Source organism: Lepus europaeus, chromosome 14, assembly GCF_033115175.1.
Source record: "Lepus europaeus isolate LE1 chromosome 14, mLepTim1.pri, whole genome shotgun sequence".
In the NCBI taxonomy this organism is placed as follows: domain Eukaryota; kingdom Metazoa; phylum Chordata; class Mammalia; order Lagomorpha; family Leporidae; genus Lepus; species Lepus europaeus.
In genome coordinates, this window is record NC_084840.1 from 42,535,362 (window position 1) to 42,548,335 (window position 12,974).

General features: G+C 40.7%; 1 protein-coding gene across 1 annotated transcript in view; it reads right to left on the reverse strand.

Annotated features, from left to right (window-relative positions):
• CUBN (cubilin) overlaps nt 1-12,974 on the reverse strand; it is a 306,947-nt gene that overhangs the window by 139,683 nt on the left and 154,290 nt on the right. The window contains exon 29 of the mRNA XM_062210514.1: nt 3,163-3,344. Within this exon, the coding sequence (XP_062066498.1) occupies nt 3,163-3,344 (182 nt within the window). The remainder of the gene's footprint in view (nt 1-3,162; nt 3,345-12,974) is intronic.

A 12,974-nucleotide genomic window follows, 5' to 3' on the forward strand; every position in this document is an offset into this window, starting at 1 on the left:
CTAATTGCCCACTCTGAGCCATTGTTCTGGTTTATTGCACCAAGGAAGACATTTCCTCCTCTGCTGGATGCCGGTCCAGGCTCCCTCTCCTGCCCTTTCTCAGAGATTGAAGCAAAATCAGCCCCAGTGTTTCCATGACCAAAATAATACAACAGCACTTTTAGCTTCTACAAATAAAACCGCTGGTTAACACATGTTCGAAAGAGGGAAAAGATGGAAAGAATTTCAGGGTGTGGCTCATCGGCTACAGCGTATGACTAAACATTTGGGAGAAAAGGAATTGGTCTGATGATCAGAGATTAAAAAATGTGTTTTTAGCAAATGCTCAGGATGGAGAACATTTCAAAGCCTATGGTTTTAATCTGTTTTGAACATTTCTTTCTGCTCTGTTAGCTCCATTTATTGTTACAATCAAGTCAGCATTCCCGGGTTATGAGTAACCAAACGGCTGTTGCTTTATGCCACTGGCCACTTTCTGGACAGTGATTTTTGAGAGGAAAAATGGCTTCCCGTGAAATTTAATGAAACCCACGTAAGCCTAAAACTGAGACACAGTAGGGTCTTACATGGCTACCCTCAGCCGAACAGAAAAGATGAAGGTGTGGGCTGAGGGATTCAGCTATGCTTTTTGACCACATACCACAAACAGGGAACACATTTTGAAACCTTTTGCCAACATGTTATCAGTGACCCAGGGAAGAAGGGATGGAAAAAATCGTTTTCTCATTATTAGCCTAAACCAGCTCTTTCCATCTGAGCTGAGTGTGTGCAGAGATGCGAAATAAGGTCTTTGAACAAGAACTCAGGAGGTTGCTTATTTCTGTATTAAATAAAACAGTTTCCCAGAATATCTAAGGACTTCAAAATACCTATCAAACTCCACTCTTGGTGGAACATGGGAGGCCACTGCAATGTCAGCATGTCCCAAGAAAACTAAACCCCAAGAAGACTGCAACCTCTTGGTGCAACCATTGCTGTGCAGGCACAGGACCCTCCTTGAATGCTGTTTGTGGCCTGGAGTCCCTGATTTTGTCCCTCAGGCCTCGAGGCAGCATGCAGGGAACAACCCCTGCCTGTGCTTTCTCACGTAATGGGTGGAACAAAACCCAATGCACAATGAACCCATTTACATTTTGCCAAGTGGGCAGCAATCACATGTACTTTGGAATATGAAAATGAAGCATTTGGAACATTGCACTTTGCTGTCAGCCCTTTGTAAGCACTAAGGGGTTTATGCAACTGAGCAGTGTCTTTGCTGGCCAGAGAGACCATTTGACCATTCCACGTGTGAATGTCAGGCCTACTTCATCCTGGGAGTGTGAATTTCAGGAGGTACCTTGCTCTCTCCTCCTAAAAACACAGTTCCTACCCTAAGATGGGGTCATGACTTGGCAGCAGTCCTTCCTTGAAGCCTGGGGTGTGGGGCTGACCCAAGCACTTCCCAGTTCTGTCTCTGGGTTCATCTGTTGTAGTATTATCCTCTTTTGGAGAGACGGAAGGTATTAAATGCAGTTCTTAGTGATTCACTGAGTGAATGATTTTAGAATGCCATTTCTCTTCAGGCTGAGAAATTGCTGTGCAATTAAATAATTTGAGTATTAAAGTCTCCTATAAAGTGTGCATTACCCATTTCAGTCCCTTGCACACTGTGCGTGTCTACAGTTTTGTACTGGCTCATGGGAAGTGGTGAGCTGTAAGCAGGTCCAGTTCTTAGCTCCTCTTCTGCTCACCATCCAAGTGGTCACAGAAAAACCATTTCTCTTTTGAGCTTTGGTTTCAACAACTTAAAAATGGGGACAAAATCCTTCTTGTACCCTCTGAGATGATTTAACCTTCAAAGGAGAGTATGGATGTAAAAATTCCTTTGTAAACTACTAAAAGGAAGTATATTATTGTGGTGTGTCAAACAACCATTTAGATTCTTTCATTCATGAATTCCACAAAGACATTGAGAGTAGACTGCTTTCCAGGTACTCTGTGGCACTGGGGATGTAAACACCCAGCCTCATGGAATTGAAGTTCTACTAGATTTAGAATCCTTGTCATCATGTGTAGTAGCAGTCCCTATAGTTGTAGTGGAAGGATTTTTTTAGTGTACTTGAAAGCCATTAATGACTAAATTCTTTTTTTTTTTTTTGACAGGCAGAGAGGACAGTGAGAGAGAGAGACAGAGAGAAAGGTCTTCCTTTTTCCATTGGTTCACCCCTCAGTGGCCGCTGCCGCCGGCACGCTGATCCGAAGCCAGGAGCCAGGTGCTTCTCCTAATCACCCATGCGGGTGCAGGGCCCAAGGACTTGGGCCATCCTCCACTGCACTCCCTGGCCACAGCAGAGAGCTGGACTGGAAGAGGAGCAACTGGGACAGAATCCGGTGCCCTGGCCGGGACTAGAACCCGGTGTGCCAGTGCCGCAGGCCGAGGATTAGCCTATTGAGCCACAGTGCCGGCCAATGACTAAATTCTTATTGACTAAATTCTTGCAATAAGCTGATTCTAAGAAATTTGGGGGCTCAAGATTCTCAAAATTCATCTGAATTTTCTGACATACATTCTTTGCAGTAGTGTTGAAAAAGTTCTGACCTTGAGATGCCTCGTACTATATAAGTGAGCATGGCTTTATGGAAGCCATTTGCAGCTGCAGCCGTGGTGGGGAGGGCTACCTGCTGTGATCCAACTGTCTTTGCTAAGGGGACTTCCTGGGACTGTATGTGTGCAGTGTTAATGATCTCAAACACAATGTCAATCAGGACTGGGGCCCTGGAGGTGCAGCCTTTGGCCTTTGAGGAATGATTCCCAGATGGCCCCAGTAGGATTGAGTCCAAGTTGCTCATGGCGCTGGTTCCATGATGCAGTGTGTCACAATTGCAGAGGCTCCTCCAGTCATTCACTCACATTCTTTCCTGCTCCTGCTTCCTGGCATCACCTCCAAATAAAACTGCCTGCAGCCAAGGCACTTAGTACCCTTAGGCACTACATGGTGGGAAACTCAAAATAAGACATTAATCCCATATGACTAGCAACATTCCCATGAAGAGCTGATACACAGTAGAAAAATCTAGGAACAGAGTGCTGCTGACCCCTGGAAAGAATGTGAGATCTTGGCAGAGTGACTCCTCATTCTACCTCTTAGTTTGGAACATGGCAAAAATAATTGTACTGCTTACCTCCAGGGTATCAAAGTCACAGGTTGAGTGATATTCGACATCGAAGTCATGGATGGTGAGCTGAATGCTGCTCCCAGGGTCAGTGGTGAGGTACCAGATACACTCTTTGTTGGCTGGATAAGTGCCTGGATACCCAGGGCTGGTGAAGGAGCCTGTGGCTCCAGATAACTCCCCACCACAACCTGTGAAAACAGCAAGGCACAGTCAGAGCACAGTGGGCAGCAGCAAATGGAAACCATTCAAAACCCAACTCACACAGGATAATTGTCAATGCATGTTGCCTAATGTAGGAAAAAGATCACCAAGTTATAATAATAAGGCTATAATTACACAGTTGTAAGACAAAGAGAAAAAATTATGGCTACAACTTATTAAATATATTTTTAAAACATTGCTTATATCACTTGGTAAAATAATACCTGGTCCTTATTCTCTTCATATCAACACTTTGCCACTTTTTTTCCAAAATATTTTTCTAATTTTACATTTTCTTCATTATATTTAAGTAAGACTTATCTAGTAGCAATTAAACCAGACTCTATGAGTAGAGTCAGACTGTGAGCTCCATAACTCTGGGTCTTCAGTGTCCTTGTAGTAAACATATGGCATCTGACTCTGTTTTAGATATAAAGACTAGAATTCTAAGTGTGACAAGTTCTTATCTTTAAATGAGACGTTGCAGAAAGTAAAAAAAAAAAAAAAAAAAAGTTAACACTATGGGGTCCTGAACCAGTAAACATATCTACAAAACAAAAAACTAAAAACAGAAAGAAAAACCCCACCAAGAACAAAGACAGCAGCTGATGTTTATGACTGTTAATGTTATCATACCCAAGAAGGCAAGACAGGCAGATTGCTATAGCAAACAACCAGATGCTGCAACACACGGTGCACAGTGGAAAACAGTGGCACCCTTTCCTGGGCCCTGACAATCAGCGTTGCAGGCCTTTGCTATTTTAATACACATAATGACCACATGACGTTGGTGCTATTAACACCTACATCTCGCAAACGGGCAAATCAGCATAAACAGAAGGCAAGCATCTTGTCCAAAGTTTCCTGGTTTGTAAGTGGCAGAGTCAGGATATCAATGGATCTAATCTGCCTGAGTCAGGGAATTTAATTCCTGCCTTCCACAGGTGCTCACATGGACTGTAGGAATTCAGGTAGGGATTTCAGTATGGATAGGGAGAGAAAAGTTGATAGGAAAGGTAAATTTTGAAGAAAGCTTATTAGAAGCAAAACTGGAAATAAAAGGATAGATCATCCTATTTTACAATAGCAATTTTAGGTAATAAAAAGACATGTTTTTACTCTGTTAACATTTTTGGGCCTCCTTTGCTTTTTTTTTATAGAATACTACTTATTGGTTGTTAAACTCCTCCAATGTTCTCAGAGAAGAAAACTTAAGTCTTCACCAAGGCTTTTAAAAATAATAGCACTTCCTCATCCATTATGAATAAAGGCACATTCTCACCTGAACAGAATTAAGCTACCATGACATCAAATAGGAGATAGCAAATCTGAGATCTTGTCTACTATCTGCACTATGCAAGTTCCTCCTATACAGTGAATTAGAAAAAAAGTTCTTTAGAATTTAAAATGCATTACATTTTTTTTTATACAGAATCTGCACAGTTTAAATAACAAGAGCTGAGGAGAAGTCTTAAAAAGAGTCTTAGATTTGGCAAAGCCATATGATATAGCCCAAAGTGCCACGGTCTCCTGCTTCCACTTGAAAACCTCTGTTGGCCGGTGCTGTGGCTCAACAGGCTAATCCTCCGCCTTGCGGCGCCAGCACACCGGGTTCTCATCCCGGTCAGGGCGCCAGATTCTGTCCTGGTTGCCCCTCTTCCAGGCCAGCTCTCAGCTGTGGCCAGGGAGTGCAGTGGAGGATGGCCCAAGTTCTTGGGTCCTGCACCCCATGGGAGACCAGGAGAAGCACCTGGCTCCTGCCTTCGGATCAGCGCGGTGCGCCGGCCACAGCGGCCATTGGAGGGTGAACCCACGGCAAAGAAGACCTTTCTCTCTGTCTCTCTTTCACTGTCCACTCTGTCTGTCAGAAATAAAAGAAAGAAAGGAAGGAAGAAAGAAAGAAAGAAAGAAAGAAAGAACGAAAGAAAGAAAGAAAGAAAGAAAGAAAGATGGAAGGAAGGAAGGAAAGAAAGAAAGAAGGAAGGAAAGAAAGAAAGAAAGAAAGAAAGAAAGAAAGAAAGAAAGAAAGAAAGAGAGAGAAAGGAAGAAAGGAAGAAAGAGAAAGGAAGAAAGGAAGAAAGAGAAAGGAAGAAAGAAAGAAAAAGAAAGGAAGAAAGGAAGAAAGAAAAAAAGAAAACCTCTGTGTTTCCAACTTAAAACCTGCTGCACAGGGAATTCTCTTTCCTATGTCTTATGAGATTTCTACCATTGTTTCTTGTGAAAGCCCACAAAACAGCCATTTACAGTGATATGTGCTGGCATTGCTTATAGACTGTCATGAATGTTAAAAAATATAAGTACCGGCCGGCGCTGCGGCTCACTAGGCTAATCCTCCTCCTTGCGGCGCCGGCACACCGGGTTCTAGTCCCGGTCGGGGCACCGATCCTGTCCCGGTTGCCCCTCTTCCAGGCCAGCTCTCTGCTGTGGCTAGGGAGTGCAGTGGAGGGTGGCCCAAGTCCTTGGGTCCTGCACCCCATGGGAGACCAGGAGAAGCACCTGGCTCCTGCCATCGGAACAGCGCGGTGCGCCGGCCGCAGCGCGCTACCGCGGCGGCCATTGGAGGGTGAACCAACGGCAAAAGGAAGACCTTTCTCTCTGTCTCTCTCTCTCACTGTCCACTCTGCCTGTAAAAAAAAAAAAAAAGCATGATCAATAAAAAAAAAAAATATAAGTACCATAAAAGATTAGAAAATATTTGTCCTATTACAACAGATGAAAAGTATTTCTAAAGCTAAAATCAGCACGTTGTATATATTTGCAGCACTGTTGCCCAACTCCAGGGCATATCCCATTTGCAGTATATTACATAAAGTGATGCTTTCTGAAGGTGAATAGTGAATAGCATAGTGGCCCATTATAAATTGTGTGGAGATGTGGTTCCTTTTACAGTGCAGGTAAGCAACACAGATTCTAGATAAAGAGAGCCATCTAGTTAATTCAAGTTTCTTTCAATCTACATTTGTAGCTCATATGGTTCTTAGTATCAGTTGTTTACAGTAAATACCCCAATGAAAAAATCTTTCGAGGAAAATAACTCTGGCCACATAATAGAGAACAAGGAAATGGAACTTTTAATTTATAATTTCTGCATTTTATTTAGCTTCAGTTTATCAGCCAATCATTTTTTAAATCGCAGCTGATTCATCTAAAACACTATATAACTATTTTCCATTGTCTTTTCCAATTGTTTTAGGTTTCCCTGTTAATTCCTTTACGAATAACAGGATACTAATACCCTGAAACTAATCATTGCAAACTGAACTGCTAATATCAGATGCTTGGCATTCTGTGATGCTTTTAAAAAATTACAGTTCTGACCCATAGTGGCCTTTTTCCCAAAAATTTAAAACAAACAAGAAAAACTTATTTTTTTAAAAAAAAGAACAAAATTTTATTTTTAGGTATGTCATATTCTGTTCTCTTCGATGGCAAACATGAATGTGTATCTTGTGATATTTTGTTGGGGAAAAATGTATGTGGTAGTGAGAAAGAGAGAAATAACCTGTTGGAGTTTGACAACTTTTCCCAGTTCCCTTTTTCTCTCTCATGTTCTTATTAGCTCCAAGGTTTAACAGATCAAAAAGTAACAATCCTGATTTAAAAATTCACAAGAGAAAAACAGAGGGACCAGCTTTGTGGCACAACAGATTAAGCCACTACTTGGAACACTGGCATCCCATACTGGGGCATGCTGGTTGGAGTTCCTGCTATTCCACTTCTGATCCAGTTTCCTGATAATGTCTGAGAAGATAGCTGGTGATGGTAAAGTATTTGGGTCCCTGTTACCCATGTGGGAGATCCAGATGGAGTTTCAGGCTTCTGGGTTTGGCCTGGCCCAGATCTGGCTGTTGTGGTCATCTAAAGAACGAACCAGCAGATGAAAGACCTCTCTCTCTCTCTCCCTCTCTCTCTCCATTACTCTACCTTTCAAATCAATCAATAAATCTTAAAAAAAATAGAATATGTTGAGTTAGTGGTGATTTCTGGCCAAAATTTTAAGTACTAAAAAATAAGTTAAATTTAATAATTATGGTAGAAATTTATTTCCATCTTTGTCTTTCTAAATCTTGAAAGTGATAATTTTTCAATTTCATTCATCCATTCATTCACTCATTTAATAAGTGCTTATTGAGCATATGTCATAGCATAAGCAATGATATTGATGAATGTCTCTTGGGGGAAAACCACTTTATAGACATACAGACGTGCTGATACATACACACACCCTTCTGTAGGTTATTAAACTTTTTGTTTCTCCTTCCGCTTGCAAAGAGCAATTTCAGTCACCTTTGATTTGAAAGAAAATCAGTGCATTTTATTTTACCTTTAAATGTTAATTGGTGGCAAGTTAAATAGAAAATAAACCACCATGAAACTGCCAATCATTTTTGGGACTTTAAGTTCATAACCAAGGAGTTACAGGAAGGGATAGGAAAGGCTGGATAGGAAAGATATTGTATCCACCAACAGTTATCAGGAAATGACATGGTGATGTTTAGACTACCAATCTCCTCCTCCTCCTCATGTTCTCTGTCTGGTTTAAGGAATAATAAAGTATAAAAGTAATAGAGAAGTTTTTATAACTGGATACCTATAATCCAAAATGGATACCATGCTTTAGAAAAATATCTTAGGAATTTCCAAGAAGAAAATGATTAAATGCTGCAAGTACTAGCCAAGGAGAGTAGTACAGTGTAGTGAACAAAGAGCTCCTTGAGAGTTATGTATTTATGAGAAATACAGACAGTTGCTCTGCGCACCCAATTCATGGAGGAGAAATGGTTTCTGAACTGCTCACTTGGCAAGTTAGATGGCAAAACTTCTGGATACATCATAGCTCATCTGACAATGCATGGGCTGTGGCAGAAGACAAAAGGGTTCCAGTACCAGCTGTGACACTTCTTAAATAATTCAACATCTCTCATCACCGGTTTCTTTATCACCAACTGTCATAATACTTATCTCACAGAGTGGTTATGTAAATTGAAGGGAATAATCAACTAATGTTTGTAGCTAAGTGTCTTGCATATGATAATCACCCTATCCAAACATGCTATGGGATGAGGGAGATTTGGCGCTAGAACAAGAACTGACCAAAAGGTCATCAAGAATAGCTGAGAAAAAGTAACAAATGGGTTTGTGCATTATGTTACAACAAATTTTTTAAAAAGATAGTCCATACTGATAGGACTGATAGGGCAGTATACAGATTTCAAAGTGCTTTTTTTTAAAAAAGATTTTTTTTTTATTTATTTGACAGGTAGAGTTACAGACAGTGAGAGAGAGAGAAAGGTCTTCCTTCCATTGGTTCACCCCCCAAATGGCCGCTATGGCCGGCATGCTGCACCGACCTGAAGCCAGGAGCCAGGTGCTTCTTTCTGGTCTCCCATGTGGGTGCAGGGGTCCAAGCACTTGGGCCATCCTCCACTGCCTTCCAGGGCTACAGCAGAAAGCTGGACTGGAAGAGGAGCAACCAGGACCAGAACCTGACGCCCTTATGGGATGCCGGCACCACAGGCAGAGGATTAGCAAAGTGAGCCACGGCGCTAGGCCCTCAAAGTGCTTTTAATCAGCACATTGTTTTATTTCAGATTCATAATGACAGTATGAGGTAGGCAAAAAGGACAATGTAAGGCCTATTTCAGAGATAAGTAAGTGAGGCTCAGTAAAGGTGTGGGACTTGCCCACATCATGGCAAATCTTAGGGGGAAAACTCAGATATTCTGACACCAGCACCCTCCTACTCCCAGTTCTGTGTCCTCTCCATGAGGGTTTGTTGAATGTTGAACATGCCAGCCCAAAGGCACTATCTAGACGCAATGCTAAACACTGCCCTCATTAGTGTTCTGTCTGGCAACTGAAGAAAAGTTCACCATAGCAACATGGAGAAAGTAAACACTGGAAAAATCTTTTCATTGACTTTGAGGCAAATCTGACAAAATCTAATATATTAACATCATTAGATGTCAGTTGAACTGAAATAAAATAATGTCTTGAAGAGAATCATATGCTTTTCAGTTTTAAATAGTTAATCTGTGCAAAACTTTTAGCACTGGTGACTGATAATCTACTTGATTTTATTTTCCTCCAAACTCCCACGCATCAGCTAAAAGGAAGTGCTTCCCTTATCAGCAGGAAGCACGTTGATCCACTGAATTCATAACAAGGGAGAGCCAAAAGCTGTTGCTGACCCTGGCTACTTGTGAAGGTAATTTAAAACGTTTCACAAAAGAACGCTGTGAACACTGTTTTTGTTTTTGTCTAAAAGAAGTTATGAGTTATAAAGCTCTGGTAAAATAAATATACTAACGGCCTCTTTTGTATATTCCACTCTGGAGTTTTTGTGGACGTGTGTGTATGTGCATTTAATAAAAGCAAACAAGCAATGAAACAGCTAAACGAGATTAAAGGTACAAAATTTAAAAAGCAAACATGTGGCTGCCTGCTTAAAGTGGGCATTTGCCTGAATACCATAATCTGGAGACCAACAGCATCATGAGAGGGACTAATTTGAAAGTCACATGGCCAGAGCCCATTGAGGTTGGAATAAATGAAGATAAAGCCAAGCCAGTGAGGACCCTAGCCTAGTTCTCTCATTTCTGAGGGAAATGCCTGAGAAATCAGTGGTTGGTGCCCAAATGAAGCCAAAAAGTCATAGTATAATAAAAGAGAATACAGTTTTAAACACAACAAAGGATAATGCTCACATACATCATTAACATGATACATTTAATATTTTAACGTATTTAATAATATTTAATGTTTTTCTATAACAAAAATAAAAACTCTTTCTGTTGTATTTACTGGAATACACAGGCCTCCTTTTTGAGGTCAGAGAGAATGGGGAGGTAATGAGGAATGTGAGTTTGTCAACATGGCCTGGGTTGTCTAAAGGTGACTGGCTTGTAGTTAAGAATTGCAAAGTCGGCAATTCCTGGTTTGATGTCACCTGCTAATCCCTCAGCAATTTCAAAGTGTGCATGGTCACTCTCCTGAGAAATGAAAGGTAAATGACAGGCATCTGTCCTGGTAGGAGAGAAAACTAAAGCTAGATCACTGGTCCTTCTGAAGACAAGGCCAGGGCGGAGCCCACAGAATTTACAAGGATCGGATGATCTTCGGGCTGGCAGATTCACTTTGTGAGAGATTCTGTGAGTTAGCACATATTTGGTGAGGATAGACACACAAATGGGACTGATTATGAAATGAAATCAGAGAAGAAAATCAGGTAATATGAAGGTCAAACAACATTAAATTTCTATGAGAAAAAAAGAAGTAAGAAGATAGAAACAAGAAAGAAGAGGACAAAACACAGTGCTTTCAGGAGAGGACAGGGCTGTCCATAGCTATCGATCTCCCTTACTGGATTGAACAGCATCCCTTCAAATTCATGTCCACCAGGAACCTATGAATCTGGCCTAAATAGACTTGGCAGAAGTGATCAAGTTCAGATGCGGTCATTACTGTATTAGGATGGGATTCGCATCCGACACATCTGGTGTCCTTACAAGAAGAGGGAGATTTGGACCCAGACATGCAGAAAGAGGCCTTGTGAAGATGAATGCAGAGATGGAATTGAGCATCTGGATGCCAAGGAAAGCCAAGAACTGCCAGCAATTAACAGAAATTAGAAGAGGTAAGGAAAGAGTTTTCCCCGGAGAATCCTTCAGAGCGATGGCTCTGCCAACACCTTGACTTAGCACTTCCACTTCCAGAATAAAGAAGATCAACTTCTGCTGTCTTGGGTCACTCAGCAACCTTGGGAAGTTAATGTATCCCCATTATTTTCCTAGTAAGTGGGATGGTCAAATTCCTAGGCGGGCACAAAATGGTAGCAACCTTGAGTGTAATATTTGAAAGCATGTAAATGTGTAACCTCTTCTTACTCCATCTTGTATTAATTCATTCCTATATTTCATCCTAAAGTTTATTTGAAGGTTGGTCAAGGATAAGATGAGAAAAGAGAAAAAGTCTACCATTAAGACTAGAGACAAGCACAGGGCCAAGCATCCCATGAAGCAGGAAACAAGTACAGTCAAGAACTAAGCTATGAAGTATGACTTTCAGCAATGAGAAATAAGTAAAGGTTTAGAAAATTTGTCTTCATAGGGACTTCATCTCTGCCACACAATTTATGATAATCCATTTTTTCGAACTGATTTTTATCTAGCAATTCATATGAAATATTTTCTATTTACAATGGTAGAGACAAACAAAATAGAAAAAATAAGCCATAACATGAAGTTAATGGCTTGAGAAATTGATACAAGGAGCTAAGAAATCAAGGCTGTCCACAGAAATAAAATGACATTTAAATTATTCAATAAGGTATCATCTAAATATTAAAAATTAAATTAGCATAGCCATCTGACTATCTTAGATACTGTGATCTATATGCTAAAGTGTTTCACCATGGAATATCACTAAAGGGGCATAAATTCAAGGTAGTAATATTTTAAGAGTTTTCACATAATATAAATTTTAATATCCTATAAATATATGAAATGATGAAAGCTTTTATTTTAACCCAGAGAGGTAAATATGATCTTATCATCTATCTATTGTGATTAACTGCATCCATTTCCTTCCAATCTTCTCATTCAAACCAAATTTAAAAATATTTTCCCAGTAGAAAGTTTTGCTTATAATTCTTCAAGATAAATCAATCCTCCTCTCTTAGGTATTTTTGAAATTATCAAATATTACCAAACAAAATATAATAAAATTATCTGCCAAGAACATGAAATGAAACCAAAGCGACTATACTAATTTCCCCAGAAATAATTAATAATGCCAAAGGCTACAAATGGCTACTTTAAGACATCCCTCAAACAGGCAGAGAAAGAAGAAACATGTTGTCTTTGAGTGGTTTCCAAGCACAACACTCACAATTCTATTTAGAAGTTATTTATTCTAAACCTGTGTTCTTTCCATTTCATTATGTTTGTAGGCAGCCTCTTGCAGGGACAAGCTCAGTGAGCCCCCAGGGATCTGCATAGTTCTCCTCCCCAACTTCTTTCCCCTCCTCTGCCACCAGCCTAACCTTTCCTCCACAGGGAGGTCACTCCACACCAGCAAATGCACAAACATGGGCAGGACCTCACTGATGGTGGTGGTGCCCTCTGACCCATCAAGCTCTGTCTAAACCTGAGCCATAAGATTGCTCTCGGGGATTGCAGCATCCAAGGCTGCAGGGCCAAGGCTGTAGGCAGCCATCCAATTAGGTCCCTAGCTTAGGGGAGGCAAAACAACCAAATTAACCAAATTCTCGGGTGACCACTTCATCCCCAAATCAAGCCAGTCTGTTCTGGGGGCCACTGCGCTTCCACTCTTCACTTAGATTCCTTTGTCTTATAAGCTAGTTTGTTGACCTAAACCTTGTAACAGACTAGATCACCTCTGGTTTCTCATATACTGGTTAATACTATCTGCCATAGGTAGCAACTCCAAAAGAACAGTTTTCAAATGAGCAATAAAACAGTATTGCTTTGAAGGATGGACAAATATTAGCGATTCTGGGCTAGGCCTCTGTCAAGCAATGTACTCTTTCACTGCCCACCTCTCTCAAATTTTATTGCTGATTGAACTTGAAAAAAGAATTAATTGTTTGATTTAGC